Source organism: Strix aluco, chromosome 10 (genome assembly GCF_031877795.1).
Source record: "Strix aluco isolate bStrAlu1 chromosome 10, bStrAlu1.hap1, whole genome shotgun sequence".
In the NCBI taxonomy this organism is placed as follows: Eukaryota; Metazoa; Chordata; class Aves; order Strigiformes; family Strigidae; genus Strix; species Strix aluco.
Window position 1 is genome coordinate 15,070,988 of NC_133940.1, and position 21,673 is coordinate 15,092,660.

Here is a 21,673-nt window from a genome sequence, read left to right on the forward strand (position 1 = left end):
AGGCCGTTCCCCACAGAGCCGGGGTACCCGGGACGGGTCCTGCCCTGAGGTGAGCCCCCAGCCCGTCCTCCACGGCCGTGTCACCTGCTCACCGCGACCGGACAGCGGGGCAGAGCCACCCCAGCCGCCCGCCGCGGCGGCCCCACCAGCCCCGGGGCCGGGCAGAGCCTGAGGGGAGCGGGAGAGCCCGGCGCAGGCGGCCGAGGACAACAACGTGCCCCACGTCGGCCCGGCGCTCTCTGGAGGGGCGGGAGCGGGGCTGCTGGGGCTGTGGGCGGCCCGGGCCGGCCCGAGGAGGAGGGGAGCGCGGCGGCGGGGAGGGGAGGGGAGGGCAGGGCAGGGCTGAGCCGTGCCGGGCGGGCGACACCTGGGCGGCTGCGCTGCCTCCTCCTCTCACGTAGGTTTCGACTTTCTTCCCCGCCCGGAAACTTGGTGGAGGAGCCGCGCTTGCCGCCGTCGCAGGCCGAGTTGGCGCTGGGTTTCCTTCGCCTTCTCCCTCCCCTTCCCGGGGGCGAGCGAGCCCCCTTCCCGCCCCCGGCGCCTGCAGGTGAGGGTGCGGCGGTGGGGGGATGGGCGCGTGAGGGGCGCGGGGTTCCCGCCGCGGCTGAGGGGCGGGAGGCCGCGGGGGGTCGCGGATCCGCCGTGGAAGCGGCGGAGGGCGGCAGCTCCTGCCCAGGCGCCCAGTTCTCCTGGCCGAGGGTTTCCCAGCCATGACCGAGCGAGGGGGGAGAGTCAACGTAGGGCTCCTATCATTACAGCGCGCGGTAAGTACGGCCGGGGCTGGGCAGTGCAGGTGACGGCTGCCCGCCTGCCCTGAGGGTTTAACTCTTCAAAGGTCGGTCTGGCAGACAAGCAGTACTCGGGCCTGTGCAGGACACCCCAAACTCGGCGTTCTGGCCGCTTGTGTGGGTCGGAGGGGGACAGTAGGGCAAAATTCCTTTGCTAGCAGATGGAGAGGTACTAAGTTGGCAAGTTTCTGGTGCCATGCTGGTAATTAATGCAGAAAAAGCCTATAAATAGAAGCTGAGATAACAGGCAAAGGAGAGCAATGTGACGATGTGGACGTTTTGGAAATGCCTTAAAGGTAAGAAATACAGGTGACATTAAATATGAAGTAGTGCTCTGGAGAGGTTTGTAAGAGGCTTGGAAAGAAACGTTTAAGGGATGCTACATGACTGGAATGCTTTTTATTTAATTTAGAAGTTTTTCGTGGGGGATTTAAAGCGGGGTGGGGCTGTGTGCTGCTAAAAGGGACGATCCCACTCTGCTTCACTGCTCGGTTGTGTGCACTTGACATCTCTCTACTTCTGACATTAGCCTCGTTATCTGATTGAAAACGAACAGAACAGGCAGCTGCCAGCTGATGCCAGCATAGGAGGTGGCAGGGAGAGCGGGACTGCCCCTTTCGGTGGCAGTGTAGGCTTAGTTTGCTTTAAGCCGTGCTTGAAATAGCACTTTCAATTCCTTGGGCGATTTTTTTGGTCCTACTTTACCTTGGTATAGTAAGGAATGCAAAATTAGTATTTCCCTGTTGCTTAACAAACCAAAAAGGGTCATATTTTCACTTTCTGCTCCAATCTTTTAGCCAAGGCGAAACGACCAGAAGTGTATAAAGACTCCATATGAAACACTATTCCAGCTCAAGTGCAGATAATAAGTGTTGGGGGGGGGGGTCTCTGCAGCGGAAGGGGTATGTCAGGGCAGGGTCACAGTGTACAAGCTTATGGAGATAATAAGCAGTCCTGGGAAGTTTCTGTCACTGACACACAGCCCCAGAGTTGTCCAGTCTAATCCTTTAGCCTCTGGAGACTCCAGAGCAGCCCAAGGTTTGGGTGGTGTTGTGTAGTTTATAGAACTGTAGTTATCCTCCTGCAGCAATGCCAGTTGTGTGCTGTGCCTTTGAGGGATGGCACTGACGTTTGTCCTTGATGCTTGAAGGCCAGAGCTCTTTTGGCAGTTCTCCAGCAAAGAGAAAGCAGATTGTGCACATGGCTCCTTCAAAACAAAACTTCTTTCTCTTAAATTACACACTCAAACTCTTCTTTTACAATGTGACTAAGCAGATGTAGTGTGTCTGCTGTGGAAAGGGTCTAAGGCAGAGGTAATATTTATCCCCTCCCCCAAAGAGATTTGCTCCCTGAACCAGCTCATGAAGTGAGAACAGCACCAGTGCTTGTGCAGGGAAAAACAAAGGACTCGTGGCTGAGGATGGTGCAGAGAAATGATAAACAGGAGGCCAACTTTATGTGGGGTTCACTAGCTGTTGGAAAACTCAGCTGTGCTGTAAATCCACACCTTCATTCACCTTATTTATGTTTCCGCTCTAGTATGCAAGCTTGATGTATATGTAACTCATTTAAATAACGGAGATGCACTAGCATAAAACCCCAATGAAATGAAACAGAGAGAAGGACCTGTGATGTGCAGCAAAAAGGAACCTTGTCTGTTGAAGACAAGTTTCTTTTAAAGTTTCTAACCAAATGAATAGTGAGGGAAGTGAGAAAGAGTTAAGAAACAAACCCAACCATATGGCCTGGGAATGAGAGCTGTAAAAGGTGGAAGAAACAGCTCCAGAAGGGACCTGGCAGCTAAAAGACCTCCAAAAAAACCCATGAAGTTCAAAGATACTGGATGAAGCAGGTTGAGGACTATTCTGGATAACATTAGTGCTACCTGAATGTTGATTCCAGTAACTTCAATTAGAAATTGTAATTAATGGTTTTGTAAACCATTGTATTGCTGTACTTCCCAAAGTATGACTAATAGATCAATCTACACATGCTTATGAGATTGTAGAGTCTTAGACTTAATAGTATAATAGGAATAAATTTAAAAGAATAAATATAATCGCAGAATAAAATATCTGTAGTTCACAAAGCACCCCTGCTGTATTTTGTTACTTTTCCTTGCCATATATTTCTCGTTTTCTGCATTTAAAAAAAAAAACCTTCCTGCAACTGCTGTATTGATTTCACTTTGAAAATTAAGCTGCATCATTTCATTCTGATCGTGTATATCTTGCCAGAGTAGATGCAGCTGTTGTCTTACTCACAGGCCTGTGTATGTTTTGCTGGTTTAATACAAAACCCTCTTGTTTGGCTTTTGCTTCTCAGCTTACTTTAGTGGTGCTGTTCATACAGTTGTTAGGAATTGTATTTGACAGTCCCTTGTCAGTTTATGTTCCCTGATTTATAACACATAAAATGTTGCTCTTGGCTTATAAATTTCTTGACATGAATTGAGTTTGAAAATATTTGGCAATTTTTTTGATACTTTGGGTAAGAAATTGCCCATAAACCCATCTCACGAACCATCTGAAGTGTTAGAGGGGATTTAGATGAACATGAGTAGTAGGAATTACTATGCTGGTCCAGGAAAAAACACTCAGGGCTGGAAGGAGGGAAATGGAATAAAGCTGGAGGAATTTGGAGAGACAGTCATCAGTTTACAGGGGAAGGCTGGTCTTATGTTTATATAGTGGTCCCCTGAGTTTAGAGGGTCTCTATGCAAATTTTGTTTGAAGACTGTAGTGTTGCTTATTTGGAATATTCTGGAAGGGAAGTACTGGAAGTGATTATGTATTTAAAAAACTATGTTGTCTAGCTTTGTCTACTCTTTGGCTGGGCCTTAACTTATGCAAGTTTTGTAAACAGCTGCAGCAGACTCTCTTTAAAAGCTGATTTTCTGACACTTCTTAAAAAGGGGTTGAGATAAAATTTGACCTGTTCCTCTGAGAGTTTAAGGAGCTCACCTGTGACATCAGTTGTGTTGCAGTTGTTGAAAGTCCAGTAAATCATGATCAGCCTTATTTGTAAAGTTCTCAGACTTATTAACCTCCCACCCCTAGACTAATAAATAACAGATAAATTCTTCTCAACTAGTAAGTGCTATTGCTGGTCTCTAAATAGAAAATAAGTAAAGCAGTGCCTGCCCTGGGAACCTTAGATCTGAGGATATCCTCTTTTACATGATCTCAACTGGTAGTGAACAAAAATTGCTGTATGATTATTTCAAGTAGGATACATAAAAATAAACGTAATGGGTCTGCTGGGCCTTTTTGTACTTAGAATAAAAAAAAAAGTTCCCTGTGAGGTTAACACCTGGGGCTACTTGGCTACTTTACTTGTAATCTCAACAGGCTGAAAACTGGACAAAGGATGTTGCTTCCCCATTCCTATGTATACCCGGACGGTGGCTAAGGAAGAATGTGGTTGCTGCATTGATTTGTGGATAGTGGAAGGACTTTGGTCTGTTGTTCCAGCTCTCTTAGCTGGTGACACAGCCATGCCCATTTTTAAATTATTTTTAGAACAAGGGAAACTATAACATAATTACCAATTTACGTATACTGTAAATATGTGCCCAGTAAGGTAAGATAACAATGGTTGTTAAAGACCTGTTTCTGATACTAGCTTGGTCACAGCTTTAAATCAGGATAGGATTTGAAAAAAAAAAAAGCCAAAAGTAAATAAAAAATGCCTCTTGCAGTTTTGTTTCCCCCTAGCTGTGAGAGTTGTTTAAGTCTGAAGTCAACAAGATACACCAGGAGAAATTGTATGGTAAAAAGGCATCTGAAATTACACATGCAACTGTACTTAAACTCATGAACCTGAAATACAGATGTCTCTTGCAGCAGAATGTGACTCAGGTCTTTTAAAAATGAGCCATAATATTGTTCTGTAAATCTCTAGGGGAATGTAACTTTTTTTTTTACTTCTGCTATAGTGCTTATTTACTTATGAGCTGCCATCTGTGGTGAAGGCCGTTTCAGCTACTGGTTGCAGCAGCTCTGCCTGCCCACAGGCACTGGCGCGAGTTTAAACTAACTTCAAATTTAGCTGTATGCCACCCTGAGGAGCCACAGTCTAAGAAGATGTGGTCTACGGAATTAGGTGTTGGGTTTTTTTGTTTAAATGAAGATAACTTGTTTTCTTTCTTTTCCCTTTACCATGATCTGATGGTAAGATGGAATGTAAAGGGGAATTACAGACTTAATTATCTTTTAATTCAGCTTTTTTAGTTAGTGGGAACAAGCTTGGGCTGGAAAGTACTTTGCACTGGTTTTGATAAAATGCCCTCTTACCCTGTGAAAGGAAGTCTGGGGTGTTGTATACTGAGCAGGGTGATCTGCCCTGCTGTTGCTGATGGCATCAAGCACAGGCTGGGGCAGTCCGGAGCCGTTGAGAAAAAAGAGTGAGGACCGAGAGAAACTTGATGGTCCCTCTAGGATAGCGCTCTCAGCCATGCTGCATGTTTGTTGTTGATCATTGGGTTTATTTTGCAGAGTTTAGATTCCAAGTGCCTATTGCTATGAAGGGATGCTGTCCTAGATTGTGCCAAATGCTCTAACTTAAAACAGAACACCATAAAAAAAAGAGTGCTACTGTAACTGAGACTGGAATTTGACTTTGTGTGGGTAATGAAAAGTTCTGTGCTACTTTATCCTGCAGTAAAGCCCTAATCTGATGTTTCTGATGTTAACAACTGTAGCTAGCTGTCTGTTGATAGGAAATATTTCATCACCAGGTGCAAAACTGCTTTCATGCTGCTGGATTGCCTATGGTAAAGTTATGTAGAAAACAATATTTGCAAAAGCATATTTTTTTTAACTAACCTAGAAAACAAATGATTTCATGCTCAAGGTTGAGAATAGCCAAGATTAGTTTCTTTAAACTGAAATTATTTTTATTTAATTTTAAAGTAACACTTGACAGAGTGTGATTAGATTAAAGCTTTGTAGGACTTTCTCACAAGACAGGCAAGGCTTAGAGCTATAGAAATACAGTATGTCTACCCAATGCAACAGTCTCTCTTCCCCCCCTCCCCCTACTCACATTACTTTTAAATATATATGGTGATGACTGCCTTGGTAAGGATATTCAAACAGTGACTTTTAAAAACATGCAGTTATATAATGATCAGTCTGCTTCTTCCCTTGTATGCTTCAGAAATTCTGATAAGAAAGCATCTGCTTTTTTCTGACCTATATTGCAAATACACCCCCCAGATTACAAACGGACAACATTGTACAGGTTTTCTTTTGTCAGGCTACTGCAAGAGTAGTAGATATCAGGGCTGGCTAGTTATCAAGGCTTATACCCAAGACAAACTGCGGCGCATTACATGCTTATTTCACATTCTGAAAAGCATGGTGCTGTTTTCTTTCTATATACAAGGAATTTACAGGTAGACACACAGAGACTGATGTGGTAAGAGTATCTGGTATTCATATATAGCCAATAGACACAGGATCTTTACCTCCTGTCCTCAGACCTAACTCTTTGGAAAGTAAGTGTGCTACCAGATATTTAGATAAACCTAAATTTTAGCAGCAAATCTCCTAATCCCTCTTTGTTTTGGTTTTGGTCTTTTTGCTTTAATTGAAAGAGAAGCCTTGGTTATTAATTACAGATTAGGTCCTTTATCCTTAAATTATAGCATTGGATTCCTTCTTTCTTTGTCTATAGAAAACTTCTCCCACAAACGTCAAACTGATTTTTAGGCATGGAATTGCAGATAGCTGCCAAATTCAAAAGGTAGGTGAGGTGAGGGTGGAGGTGGGGGTATTTAATTTCCTAGAGAGAGATGATTAGACACAATAGAAAAAAATAAAGAACACACAAAGAAAATCCATGCATGCTGCCAGTGGAGAAATTTCCATAGGAGTCTTTGGGTCAAATTCTGCAAAGAAGCAAATTGATTTCAGTGGTATAAGAGAAGACTTTCTGTGAGCATAAAACGAGCAACTTGCACATTTGCATGGAAGACAGGGTGTAGAAAGAACGGTGGATATAGTGGATGCATATAGCAAGGTGAGAAAGCAGGAAGAAATATAAATAAAGTAGCTTTTTCTGCAGCACTTGTCTTCTATTTGATGGCATTTAAATTATTCCTTTTTCAGAGCAGTGTGTTAAAATAGTCACTGTTTAATCCCCTTGGAAGAAAAGTGTAGGTAGAAAGCATTTTACACTACTACTTAATTCCTTAAGAAGAAGGGAGGAGAGAGGAAATGTATTGGTTCTTGTTACCCAGATAACACTAAATGAATGATAATTCCAGAATCTCCTGTTCTGTAGAAAGGATTGGTATTAATTGTTGAAATTACATTTGTGTAGTCCCACTATTTTAGCATGCTGGGTCCCTGGTGAGATAGTTACTGTACGGTGGTGGTATTAACTGAGCTGAGAAGCAAATGTTAAGAGCATATGGTAAGGAGAGAAATTAATTATAAGTGCCAGCTTTTAATTTTTCATGTCAGCTTTTCCTCCTTCTAAAATTAGGTGTGTGTTTGCAATTTAAGATGTTGATTGCTAATAAGATTTTTAAAATAAGTAATACAAAGCTAAGCCATCTTATGTTGAACTTTCAAGTATACTAATAAAACAGGGGTTTTTTTTTTAAAAAAATCTGTCTTGAAGTGCGTTATGTTAAAAATTTAAATCCATGTACCATGCTGGAGAGCTGATACTGCAAAGTTGCTCAGGAGAAAACTCCCTGGGATAGTCTTGCTCGAGTCAACAAAGCCTTTTAGCACATCTCTCAGAATAGAGTTTCCTGGAATAATAAGTCTTTTCTAGTCTAACAGGATAATGATTCTGACTATAATTAATGAAAACACAATTGGTTTTCTGTGTTCTGGTTGAGAAACCAGATACTTGCCCAGAAGTTCAAGCAGATTAAATACAAAATTGTCCAAAGAGCAGAGAAACACCGGGGAGTCAGAATACAACTTATTTTCAGATTTATGGTTAAAGAATGGACATAAATAATGGGGACAATGAAAACTTTTTAAATTGTTGATCTTCCTTTATAATGAATACAGTAAAGCAGCTTTGATTTAGAGTTTCTTAATCAAAGTGTTCGTATATGTGCTGAGCAGTCACTCTTGGAGGTGATTTATTAGAAACCCTTTGGCTTGAAGGCAAGGTTAATTAGTGAAAGGGTTGCTTTTTATTTAGCTGTATAAATTTACCATTTACAGAAGCTTTGACTTCCTACTTTTACATTTAGTGGCCTGATCTTCAGCAATATCATTAAATAACAAAGATAGATAATAGGACATTGTGTCATGACTTGAAACTATTCTTGGGTTTAGTATTGTGGTTTTTGTAAAAGTTGACCTACTTTAAGTATGGCTTATAAAAAAATCTGATATTTCAACACTATTTTCTGTGCCTCTACGGTAAACTAAGGACAGTACTCATGGTTGTGAAACACTGCAGCATGAAACACTGGAAGTGTTCAGTCAGGACAGCAGTGCATTTCATATCAAACCTGTTGTTTTTCACATATGTGAAATCCTCATTCAAAGTAGAGATGAAATTGAGCAAGAAAAACCCTTTTACAGAACATGTTCACAATGTATGTCTCTCTGTCTCTAGAATGAAAAAAATTGCCTTTCTGTGAAACACAAAACTTCTTAACTGAGTAAAAACTGTTTGAATAACATCTAGAAAATTTCTGCCACTTTTTCTTATGGTTTCTTGCTAGAATGCTGGGTTTGCTGTTTTAGAATCCATCTTGAACTTGCTTTTATGTAAGCAGATGGTTTTTGGGTTAGTGCCCTGCTGGTGTGTGCCCTCAGCCATCTTAATCCAGAATGTGCTGGCTTTGTTTTGTCCACCCCAAAAATAATTAATTAATTGTTTAGCCTTCAGTTGGAATGTTGCATTTCCAGTCTCCCAGGGAAATGTAGTTATAAATATAATAACTGGCATAATTATTGCAGTGAACTATTACATAGCAGTATACGTAGGGCACGCGCCCTGCAATCTCAAAGCCAACTTTTATATTGGGGCTTTCAATAACAATCTGTATCAGCATTTAAGTGCTAACCTACAAGTGCATAAAAGCGAAAACCCGTTGTATTTCCAAAATATTTGCCATGGTACAAGTAGTTTTTTAATATTGAGAACTAGTTATTTGCCAGATCTTTTTTTAATTATTTTTTAACTAAAGCAGTATGAGACATTCCTCTAGTCATCCTAATCTGTTAGGAAAAATTTTACACTTCTGTTTTGTGTCCTTACTGCAGACTGGCTGCATGTTTCTTTATTTTGCAATATGGAATGTGGTCGGACTCACTCACCATACTTGTGGTTTTATAAATCAGTTAGTTAATAGTTTGTTAATAGAAACAGGCTAGATCTTCTTTTTTTTTTTTTTTTTACCCCAGGAGCTTTCTATGTGATCTTAGGTAGGTCACTTGAGATCCTATTCAGAGACATACTAAAGTGTTAAATTCCCATGAGTTGATGCCTCTGTGGGTCTGTATTTTAGCCTCTCCTGATGTAATTTCTCAGTCTTTAAATGGGAATAGTAATAATATTATACCTCACAGAGATGTCATTAAGGTAAATATATTAATGAAATATGCTCATGACTGTATCAAATGCTAGAATTGTATGAGCAGACAGGCCTGGACTGAGTTGTGCCATAATCTGTTCTCCACACTAGCAGTGGTGGAGTGAAATGCCTTAAAAACAAGGAGCAAGAGCTGCATTTGGAAATGCTGAGCCTTCAAATGGTAAGATTGGAAGCAGGGATGTTGCTCTTGGGGTGGCCAGGTGCCACATCCCCTTTTCAGTCACTGTAGTGCAAGTGGAGGGGTGACAAGATTTGTTAGATAATTATGCTTTTTTAAAAGGATTGTTTTTTAAAAAATCTGTAGAAATAATTCATTGGTTCTATTTACATGTCTGGGGTGCTTTGGAGAACTGAACTGGGTTTGTCCATCAGGAATGGTGCCGAGTGGCTCGCTGTCAGTGTGGTTCTTGGCATACTCCCTACTAGAGCTATTAACAGTGTTGTAGATGTGCAGAGGGGGTGTATATCTGTGCCCTAACAGAGTTAAAACAAGAATAGGCAATGTGCTAATATTGTCAGGAATAGTCTTGCTTTGGCAGGGAAATAGATTAGACAACCTGATAAGTCTTCCTTTAAAAAAAAAAAAAAGTCTATTCTTTGAGTCACTTACAGTACAAGAAATCCTTAAAAAAAAAAGCTAACAGTGATTTTTAAAAAAATACAGTAAAGATAAAGATGATACCAAATAAATCTTTTCTCTAGCCCACAGAGGGTAAGAAATGGGGAAGTATAAAGAGATTTCTGCTGGTTTGTTTCCTTCAATTCTTTGTCGTGTATAGGAATGGGGTGTATTACTTTCTAAATAATTCAGACTCCAGAGGCATTATATTGTTACAGCAGAGTCCATCAGAGCAGCGACATATGTATATGTCAGGCTTTGCCATTTTCATGTAGTCAGTAAGTAGTAACTTGGGACCAAGCTAGATCCTGATTTTATGATTCCCTCATATTATGTGCATTGTGTGTAAGCTAAAACACATGTGAGGCCTAGGGAGAGAGCCCAGTGCTACAGAGATGGGCAGGAGCAGGGAACATGCCATTCATGGTGGCATTGTTAGGAGGAAGCTGGAGGGGGTGAACAGTATAACAAAAAGAGCAACACAAGGATGAAGGGGGTTGTTGGGTTTGGTCTGACCTTCACAGGTTAGAATGAGTAACTGAAATTTGATGGAAACTGCAAAAGATTGAGTATATCTCAAACTTCACCTCTAAAGCTAGAATCCTGGGGACTCTATAGACGGACTCTCTTGAAACTGGACTGTTTAAATGGAGGGGAACTATGCCTGTTATGTTGAAACAGTGCATTCTCTAGACACTTAAAATCTGTCTTGTGCTGAAGTAGTCATCTTTGCTGAACAAGATGTTAGCAATTTTCCTCTTACAGAACATCTGCTTTCTGACTGAATCACTGAACAAGCGGTAGGCTTGTTTGAGCCTGCTGTCCTCTCTGCACTGCTCACTAACTCCTGCCTTGCCGAAGGGTGTGGGCTGGGTTTCATCACAGAGGTGTCAGGCCTAGGTTCCCTGGTGTCTGCAGGAGTGTCCTCCTTATTGAAAGGACAGTGGTGTAAAAGTAAAATTTACTTTGACACTTTTGAATGAAATCTTCACACCTTGTTTTCGAGGATCTAGAATTGAAAGAGCAGAACAGCTTAGATTTACAGGGAAGAAAAAAGCAGCAAGATTGTGCTGATAGTTTTATCTTCCACAAGTTTTTAAGTGACTCATAAATGGGATTCATCTTGTATAACCTTTAAACACAGAGAACAGAGAATGAATTTGGTAAATAATCTGAAAAATCCCCATATAAAAGTAGTTTATCAGCAAAATTACCATGGGGTTTGTTTTCACTGAGAAAGTAGATTTGTTTAATCACCTGCCAAAGTTTTATGCAAATAGTAGAACCCGAAGCACAAGTATTTCTTATTGGTAGATGTTTGCCTTGGAAGCTTGGTGTTTCGTTGACTGCTGGTGCTGAGCTGATTGATTAGAATTGGTAGGTGATGTTAAGTGATTGTCTGATGTTGAAATATTTCCTTTTCAGTTGTAAGATAATTTAAGATCAAATGAAGACATTTTATAAGGCAAACAGTAGGGATGCCTGTTTCAGATGGAGGTAAATACCAAAGAACAGGGATATTTCTAAGAGAGAGGACATGGATACATCTGCCTGAATTTGCTTGTGTGCTGTCTGTGAACTGTGCTTTCTCTTTTGGGGAGCACTGAGCCAGTCATGCAAGAGTTAAGGAGTAAATGCAAACAGAAGAGCTAGGTATGTACATCCAGCCTAAGTGCTTTCCTCAAGGGGAAGATGCTTTCTGGCACTGCAGCAGCAGGAGAAGCAAACAACTCATGCCCTGTACCCACCTGGAACCATGACAGTAATGTTTTAATCTTTTGAAGTGAACAAGTTTCTATGGCTAGGTAAAAATTCGCCTGTAAAATGGCTTGATTCTGTTGGTGATACGTTATCCCTTTAATTAAATAGCTGACTTACGCTTGACAATTAATTGGAGTGATGTATGATTTTTATTAGAAACCCATGACTAATTTTTTCTTGCCGTTCTTGCTATCTTATTGTTCTTGCCTACCCTCCTCCAAAGTTGCTGCTGTGTGCCAGCCATGTCCTCCAGGCACTGGTGCAGACCAGTGTTCACTCTTGCTTAGGCTTTTACCTGTTCCAGATAAAGCAATTGTTTTCAGATATTTTCCATGTTGTCTCTCAGAAATTTTCCATTTCATCACAGTTCTGCAATTTTTTTTGTTTTAGAAGACTTTGGGATTTTTTTACATAAATTTTTTTTAAAAAAACCCACCCCCAAAAACCTCACCACCATTACCACAACAACAAAACTCCCCACTGTGTAATACAGTGTTATCTTCATCTGGTACCACATTTCCTACTTCATTAAAATAACTGCCAGGTTAAAAAAAATCCTTCCTGCAGTAGTCTCTGTAGAGTAATCTGCTAGCAAACTCAAGGGAATTTTATATTTAATTACAATAGACAAGATTCAAAATGGATGTGACTGGAGACATCTCTATTAAAATCAGTAGAGTGGCAGCTACAAAGAACTGAGTTTGCCCCTTATCTTGTTGTCCCTAACTGTAAGAAGCTGAAGCTCAAGCCTTTCTGTAATGTTACAACAAATTGTGATTTGGACAATTCTTTACATTTTTTCCACTTAGGAAGTTTTAGTCTTTGTATAGGAAATCTGTTTCCATGGGTGAATTTAGGCATGGATGAGTGGGGAACAATGCGTTGTTTGTTAAAATGAACTTTTTTGAAGGGAGTGGGCTTAAAAGGAAGGAAATGTGGTTTAGATTTAAGTTTCTTTTGAAATTTCTTCCTCTTCTTTTTTGTCATCCACCCGCAAAACAGAAAACAAACGTCCGAACAACTAGAAGTCCTCAGACTGATGTTTCCACCATACATATCTTTAAAATATTTGGTATAATCTGGAAATCCAGAGAGAAGAATTGTCAGTTTAAAAATCATTATCTTGGTTATCCTTTCTTCCCCTTCCCCTTCCCCTTCCCCTTCCCCTTCCCCTTCCCCTTCCCCTTCCCCTTCCCCTTCCCCTTCCCCTTCCCCTTCCCCTTCCCCTTCCCCTTCCCCTTCCCCTTCCCCTTCCCCTTCCCCTTCCCCTTCCCCTTCCCCTTCCCCTTCCCCTTCCCCTTCCCCTTCCCCTTCCCCTTCCCCCTCTGGGTTGTTCTCCCTCAAGAACATGCGGCTTTTGTCTCAGGTTTTCTAGTTCATGTGTTTGGCAGGGTTTTATCTAGTCTGTGTCACTGGTGTGTGTAAAATAATTTGAGCTTCAATTTATCAAATGTGCTTAAGCATTTTACTGAAGGAGGTCCTTGCATTGTCTGGTCCCTGGGTTGATCATTCACAGGGTCGATCTGGAAGGAAGAACCCTCAGAGGGGGTAGGTGGGGGTGAAGATACTGGGGAGAAACTTAAGGCAGAAGTACAATTTAATTTTTAATTGGCTAGATCTAGAGCAGACAGTTCGCTGGAAATCTGTCTCTCTCTCCCTTTCACTAGAGGTCCTCTCTCAGACAGCTACTACGTGACAAGTTTCCTTGCTGCTGGGCCGAGAGTGCCTGATGCTGGCTATCATGGCTGATCCTGTAGCAGAAGAACACACCTCCCAAGTTAGTGAACTCTGCTGTGAATGTGGTCAGTTCCACCTCTTGCTGGACAATCATCTCTACAACTTCCAGGATGAAGTGGACGATGAACTCATCTGCCATATCTGCCTTCAGCCTCTGCTCCAACCTATGGACACCCCCTGTGGACATACGTACTGTTTTAAGTGCCTTGAAAACTTCATGCAGGAGTATAACTTTTGTCCTATGGATCGGAAGAAGCTCTCTTTCCAGCAGTGCCACAAGTCCAGCCTTCTAGTACGAAACCTGTTGGATAAGCTGATTGTCTTCTGTCCTTTCAAGGCAGAGTGTCAGCAGACAATGCAGCGGTGTGAACTAGAAGCTCATCTGCAGAACAGGTGCGTTCCCATTTACTTTATATTATTGCTCCTTGTATAATGCCATCTGTCTGTTGTGCTTCCGACCAGGAAGAACAGTTCTTAATCTGGGGCGAAATGGGACACCAGAAGTGACAGAGGGTGAGGCCAGAGAGGTGTGTGGGTGAAGGCAGTGTCATTGAGTGTGTTACGGAGGCCAGCTCCAATGTGCTTCAGAGGCGAAGGGTGAGGCGCTTGCCTGCTTGCATGCAAGTTGTCTGCAGACACAAACCCTATCAAATGTATATAAATCTGTGTGTCCTGATCTGGGGCACCTGACTCAAAATTATTATAAACATGCTTATTCTTGTTTCACTTGCGCAGAGAAGACAGACAGGCGCAAAGTCAACACTCTGGAAGCAAGGGATCGTGCAGTGTTGCCAGTTTAATTGGTCCAGTTAAGACGTGCAATACATAAGTCTTTGATCCAAATAATGTAAGTCCCTCCAAGCTGCACATTATGTAGTTGCTGAATCACCTACTTATAATTCCATTATCTTCTCTTATTCTTTTACTAAGAAAGAGAAGCAAATGAAAAATAGGGGGTTTTTCTTCTTTTTTCCCCCTTGTCTAGAGGAAGGGAGACTTTTTTTTCTTGTGCTTGTCAGCAGAGATGTGTTTTGGTGCTTCCACTGCTGGTTGAGCTGGTGGCTAGCAGAATATTGTAGCTTTAAAAGAAGAGCAGGTGACAAAGAGCTCTTGCCATGACTCTTGAAGAACACTTGATCCTACCTAGTTAATGATTGCAGGAAAGGGATCTAAGTACAAGCCCTACTGCAGGCGGAAGCAGACCTTCATTGGCAGTGTGTATTTTGTCAGTGGGCAATGAGAAATGCAACAGGCTTGTTGCCCTTTAGCTGTCTCGTAGCTTTTTGTGGCAGTGACATGTTTAAAAATAAGTCAACCAGTGTGAAGGGAACAGTTATGCTTAGGATACGTTTACAGTTCCAGACAAGGATGTATCCCTGCAGTTCTTGCTCGTCTTTGGTACCCATGAGCTGAGAGCTGGTGTTACAGCCAGGAGAAGTGAGGGAAGATGCTCTTGTGTCCCCTTCCCTCAATCTCTGAAAGCTTAGCATCTCCTTTTTCTTGAAATAACTCTTCGTACTGCTTGCTTGTTATCAGGCAGGGCTGAATGCTTAGACCGCAGGGACAGGGCTGCCCAGCTGATGTGTATCTGGGGCCACGGCCTGTACCAGGGCTGGGCCTTCCTCCCTGCTCTGTAAATCTACCCTGGTATCAGTAAACTTCTGGCGCTTATTAATCGCTTTGGCACAGGAGTTAAATGCAGAAGAGGGAGGCACCCTTAAACGTTTACATTAGAGACCTGTCTGGAAACTGTATCACTCTTACACATTTCATAGTTCTTTGTATCTTTCTTGGGGAGGGTGTGTTCTAAAAATCGAGGCTCTTTCACCTGGGCTGTAAGCATAATTAGACTGAAAAATGAAGGGGGGGAAAAAAAAGGAAAGAAATTATACTGTGATTTGCATGTTCGTGTTGCTTAGTTTTAAGTGAGATTAATTGATAGCAGGAGATTTAAGGGAGTAAGAAGCATCTGGCAACTTTTTTTCATGAGGGATTTCTCTGCCCTTTGTAAAATGAATTTGTTTTCTTGACATCTTAAGAGAGACATGTGCACAAGGATCAATCAGCTTCTGTCTTTAAGTTTCAGCATCATCTTACTGCGTGGAGAATAAATGACTAGGAATAAACCAGAGAAAGGAATACTGGGATGAGATTTATTTAGCCAGAATGTGAATAGTCAAGTTTAATTTGAAAAGTAATTCTGGTAAACACCCAATACTACTCATGTCTCTGAAAGTGAAGCTTTTGCATTCATCACCCTCCTTACGTGCCACCTTTTTTATAAGTAGTCTTGATAAAAGAGCTTGTTTTTCCTCACTCATTTTTGCTGAGATAGGCTGGCTGTGGTGTGACTGTATACAGAGCGCATTTTGTTGAATGTATAATTACTTCTTGAACCTCTGTGTGGGGAGCAGTTGGTGGGATTATAAACTCCTCTAAATTGCTCCCATTCAAGTAGAGCCATCACCTGCGTGGACTGGAGGTGGACTGCTGTCTGAGAGTCAGGTCTCATTCAGGAAAAAAAAAAAAAAAAAGCAGGCCCTGCTTGCATGTTACTGATTTGTTAAGAATGAAGCTTAATTCAAGGCTGAGCTTGAAACTTGAGACACTTCCTTTGCATAAAGATACAGTTCATAGTCATCTCTAAAAGGTCAGAGCTAATTATTTGCTTGTATTTTAAGAGGTATTGTTTTCTTCACTGAGTGTTTGCCAGGTAAATATTTAGCAAGGGAGACTCCCGTTCCTATTACAGTCTCCTTTTTAAAATAATTTGCTTAATTTTGAAAGTAATAAAATAACAAGCCCGCTCTTAAACTGATCCTAGTACAAGTAGAATCTGAAGGTCAAATGAGAATAAATTTTAGCATCTGTGATACAATCTTTGCAGCTGATGAGATCTTGAACATGCTTCTTCATGTACCTTTGTCAGTCAGAGCTTGTATGTGCTAGGTTGGCCACACAGGCACTTACAGTCACTGGCACTCTCTCTCTAGGTGTCCTGGTTTCAAGAAATACAAATCCGAACTACAGCGGAAAAAGAATCCCATTTCCAAAGGGAAGGAAGATCCTCCTACCAAGGTAGAGACAAGCACACCCAAGGACCCAGAGGTACCAAGTGGAGGATCGTCACTTGTGGCAGAAAGCTCTGCAGCTGCTGTGGTATCGCTCGGGACTGCAGAGCCTGGACTGGTTAATCCAGCTTTTGAGGAGACTGAAGAAGGTGAGAGTTTGATACAGAAATGTAATTATGTAATTACCTTTTATAATATAAAAATGAGGTAATTATCTCATACAATTCCATTTTTAAAGTGTCTTCAACATTCTTAGATATCCTCAATGCTATTCAGCCACTAGTAGCCATTGGAGTAATCTCTTTCCTCAGCTTGTCCTTGAGCAGAAGGGAGATGCATTCATGTGCATCAGGTGTGGCAGGATCTGCTGACAAGCACAAAACTGTCTGTGCAAAACAATTTGGAGAATCCTTGTTAGACTGCGGTGAATATTTGCAGTATTCTTTGCAAACAAAGGCAGTCCCAGTCCATGGGAACATGCAGCACTTAACGCACTTGCAGAAGCCAAATAATTAGTAATTAGGAAATGTTCTAGCTTCTTAATCTCGTTAAGAAAGTTAAATATACAGTTTTCTGGAGTGGTCAGTGCCTCCCTAAATGTATGCAGCAAGTATGTTTTTTATAGCATAACTTAGTTATGAAAACCTTGCAGATAAAAGTAACCATCTCCACTTCAGTACAGAACTGCTTGTCTCAAACCCTGTTAGAAGACAGCAGCGTGGAAATCTCTGTGCCTCATTTCAAAGTTAGTCTCAGTTTCCAAGAGTGCAGGTGCTGGAGCTGGCAACTGCTGTGCCTGTGCCAGAGTTAATACACAGGTCAGTTTACTTTGTTGGCTTTTTCTGAAGTACACCTGGGGCAGGTTTTGCATCTCTTGTGTGACAACTGCAGTTCACCTTGACAGGCAGTGTGCTTGGCTTCATTGGAGTGTTGGGCTTGCCTAAATGTTGCAGTGCTGGTAGATTTAATACAACTTGCTAACAACAACTTTCATCTTCAAAGTGTCTGAGAAGCATTGCTTAGTCTTCAGTATGCTGTAAATAGGTAAACATTACTCCTGTTTTAAAGGGGGATGGGAAAAGAGGAGGAAAGGAAATTAGAGGAGGGAAGTTGCAGTGAGCTGCCTGTGGTAAAGTCACCGCAAGGGCAGACCAGTAATTACAGCTCAGTAGTCCCCTTTTCTAATGGGCATTGTGGAAATTGGCATTTGTTACGTGTGTGCTTCTAGTAGGCCAGCTGTCACAGTAGAAAAATAAATCTCTAAATAGTAAGTGAAACATACTGAATGCCCTTTAATAAAACTGAAGAAATAATAATGAAAGAGTGTAAATTTGCCATAAGCTAGGAGATTGGAAATGTTCTGGAGAAACTGTAAAGAAATAGGGGCCATTAAAGTTTTTAATCTGACCTATCATTCCCTCTCCTGATAACTGCTTTCCCTCCAGAACCACTTTGGACATGACCTGCCAGTGTTACAAATCTTATGGTGCTATGTGAAGGAAAATTCTATTACTATGTTGTTTTTTCTCTTCAATTTCTACAATCAGACCTTCCTCAGAGGACTAGTCTTGTGGCTGAAACGACCACAATTGAAATTCATCGAGAAGACCCAGAGGAAGAGCTGGGAATGAGGATAGTTGGGGGTAAAGACACCCCTCTAGGAAACATCGTTGTTCAGGAAGTCTTGCGGGATTCTGTCATTGCTGCAGATGGAAGAATAGCACCTGGGGACCATATTCTTGAGGTATGTAACACCCCACTTGTAGTCCCATTGCTTCTCTTGACTTGAGATGAAGGCTGGGGGAGGAGAGTTGTTTAGAAAAACTGGGACAGCTCTACAGCTGGGGGTTTAAAAGCACTGATCAGACTTGTGTGTCAGTCATGCTGTGTATCTGCTGGGGCTGAGAAGCAGACTTCTGAGGTTCCTTCCAGTCGTACTCATACTTACCTTGCATTTTTTTATAGCTTTTTGAAATTTAGACCATTTTGGATAAATTAAAAAGCTCTCTATCTGATACAAATTTCACCCAGTAGCACGATTTTTCTCCAAGGGACTGTGCTCTAGTTAGGAAGTCTTATAATTGCTTGCTCTACTATGTTGCTTAAGCTGCATATTCTCAATGGGCAGGTCCAGAGTTTAAGACCTTACAATTTGAAGTAGGCATCAGATATGTATTGTGAGTAATAAAGAGCACCAATCTCATACCGTGCTGACCCATGACCAGATTCAGTTTCTGGATTAATCACGCTGCGTGGCAGTGGGCTAATCAATGAGCCAGAAGCTTGTATGCAGCAGTGGAGGGTACATGTGGCCACAACTGTTAGCACCTCCTGGCTATGGCTGCCCCATCATTTGACAAGCCATAAAGACCTACTTACCCTGTTGGACTGTGGACTTCAGTAAGGACTGGCAGCAGCCCCACATGTACAAGTGGCCGATAGGATCTCTGAGTTGGTTTCTTAGACCAATAGAGTAACTTCTGTTTTATCCAAGTTGAATTGTACATGTCTCAGTCTTGGCTGGGCTGTAAATCAGGCAGGTCCCCACACTTAGTAGCCCTAGTAGCATCCTAAAAGAAGACTGCACAGTGTCTTTATGTGACAGCAGACAAAGCAAAAAGTAGCTTCTCAGAGTTACCATGGTAAAACCATGATTAGACTGATGATTCCGGAAGCTTGTAGACTATGGACCACTCCTCAACTTAAAAGTGAGGATGGGTAGTCTCCAATTTGAGTCTTCTCCAAGTGTGTATTGAACACTGGAAGTTCAGGGAAAGCAGTTCTGCATTGCCATGGGATGGATGTAATGATTTAATATTTTGCAGTTTCAGATTTGTTAGTTATGTGAGTTGTCCTGTCTTGTCCCTGTCCTTAGCTATGCACCATCAATTATGGTATAATTTCATCTGCTTTCTTCTGCATTCTTTTTTAGAAAACTCGGCTCTCTAATGTGCATCAGAAGCAGCTGCTTCAGTCACGACATTGCACAGGGAGTTGTACATCCTGTCTCAAACTCTGTGATGTTCCGCACTGTGGACAGTGCCTACATTATGTAGGTTCTGATTAGTGACTCTGGTTTGTTTGTCTTTCTAGGTGAATGGCGTCAACATCAGCAGTGTGACTCACTGCCAAGCTGTCTCCTTCCTGCGCCACCCAGGTCCTGTTCTCCACCTCATGGTCCTGCAGGAGAAAGGTTTTTCCAATAAGACTGCACAGCAGGATTCTGCTTCTGCTACAAATCGGGAAGTGATCCACGTTACCTTGATAAAGAGAGACCGATCCGAACCCTTGGGAATCAAACTGATCAGGAAGACAGATGAGGCAGGGATTTTTATTCTAGATCTGTTAGAGGGAGGTTTGGCAGCCAAAAATGGAAAGCTGAGTCGGAATGACAGAGTCCTGTCAATAAATGGCCAGGATTTGAGGCAAGGAACACCTGAGGCTGCTGCACAGATAATCCAGGTAATTTATGACATGGTGAGGTTGTATGGCTAATGACTCTGCAGCTGTCTGCGTTGATGGCAGGGCTCCTGCTCTGACCCAAGGGCTAACAGAACACACTAGAGCAAACTTCATTCCGTGAAATATCTCTTTGGGAAAGTGACCTCCCTGCGGATGTGTGGGAAGCACCGCTTCCAAATGAAGATAAACACGAAGAGTGGGAATCCATCATGAGTCATCACTGACAAGTCTGAAGCGAGGCAGTTGCTCATAGCACTTCAGTTCAGCTCAGGCGACTGGATCTCCTTTGTGGTGTGGTGTTTGGAGCCTCCCTTGCAGAGTGGATATTTGTATGCACTGTGTAGATGCACGCAGCAGAGACAAGGAGAGATTAGGACAGCCTCTCGTGCTTCGAACAGTCAAACTGAAGGTGTTTGGGAGATGTGATAGGCTGGCAGAACAGAACAGAACCCTTTTGACAGATCTGAAGCCCTCCCCATTTTACCTGTATTTGGGAAGGGAGTCTAGAAAACAACATGAGGCACCTCAGGCTAAAACCATTCTAAAATACTAAATGTGTAGAAGGGAGGTGGTCTTTCCCTGCACAATAGGAATGCACTTCTGTTGCAGCATGCCAAATGTTTTGGTGAATGGGCAAGGAATTTTGGTTAAGGATTAAGGATTGCTACGTGTGCAGCAGATACCATGTGGATCAGTTTAAATTCTTTATCTCCCTAGGCAATGACCTTCAGTTTCTGTTTTTATCTAAAGATCCTGACACAATACATCTCATCACATACTGTTTATATCCCAGAAAGGATCTGAGGTCAGCAGTGAGAGGGAGCCAGTTCTCTTCCTGGTAATCAGCAGAGGAGTGCAGTGGCATGGGAGAAAAGAAGAGGAAGGGCAGAGCTCCAGTACTGAGATCCTTTTTTATGTTATATATGTGATTCCATTCTGTGGCCTCTTAGAACTTGTTTGCATCCCACAAGTGCTGCTGTATTTCTGTTATAATGTGCAAACATAACTCTCATATGGGGAACTCTTTCTTGATCCCACTGAAATCAGTAACCAAAGTCTCAGAAAAAGCTTCATTAGGTTTGGGGAATGAATTCCTTTTGAAGCGACATTTGTGTAAAACTGTGACGGTCTTCCAAACATTATCCGTTCTTCTGAGGGCTAATTCAAATTTTTGGTTAAATGTAATTTTAATTTTGATTGCAAATCATTTGCAGAAAAGAGTCCTTCTACCCGTATTGTAAAGTACCATTTACAGCTGTATATATGCACATACTGTACATAATCTGGTACTCCTGGTTGAAGGGGAGGGCAAATCCCCGTCTTAGGACATGATGTTTATAATAGATTTTATAAAGACATGTATGCGTTTCAGCTTGTCTGGAAAAAATTACACTATCTGAAGTGACTTTGGAGGCAAGAGCCATTTAAATTCTGTTTCAGAAAACAAAAGTCTCCTATACAAGTTTAAAAAGAGAAAACCCAAACCAGTTGATGCAGCCCCTCTTCCAGGGCCGGGGAATTCACTGCTGCCAGGGTGCTGCGGCACCAGGGAAACAGGGTCCCATGTCACGAAGTCAGAGTGGCAACTGTACTTCTCTCCTCCATTGCAGGAAATGCCCCGAGTAAGCATATACGCCTTACCCCAATGGAGTCCTTC

General features: G+C 42.0%; 1 protein-coding gene across 2 annotated transcripts in view; it reads left to right on the forward strand.

Moving 5' to 3' along the window:
- Nucleotides 1–406: 406 nt before the first annotated feature.
- LOC141927933 (ligand of Numb protein X 2-like) overlaps nucleotides 407–21,673 on the forward strand; it is a 31,385-nt gene continuing 10,118 nt past the window's right edge. For both annotated transcript variants that reach the window (XM_074835367.1, XM_074835368.1), the window contains exons 1-5: nucleotides 407–547; nucleotides 13,414–13,876; nucleotides 16,477–16,703; nucleotides 18,102–18,298; nucleotides 19,648–20,016. In XM_074835367.1, the coding sequence (XP_074691468.1) occupies nucleotides 13,476–13,876; nucleotides 16,477–16,703; nucleotides 18,102–18,298; nucleotides 19,648–20,016 (1,194 nt within the window). In that variant the 5' untranslated portion in view covers nucleotides 407–547; nucleotides 13,414–13,475. The remainder of the gene's footprint in view (nucleotides 548–13,413; nucleotides 13,877–16,476; nucleotides 16,704–18,101; nucleotides 18,299–19,647; nucleotides 20,017–21,673) is intronic.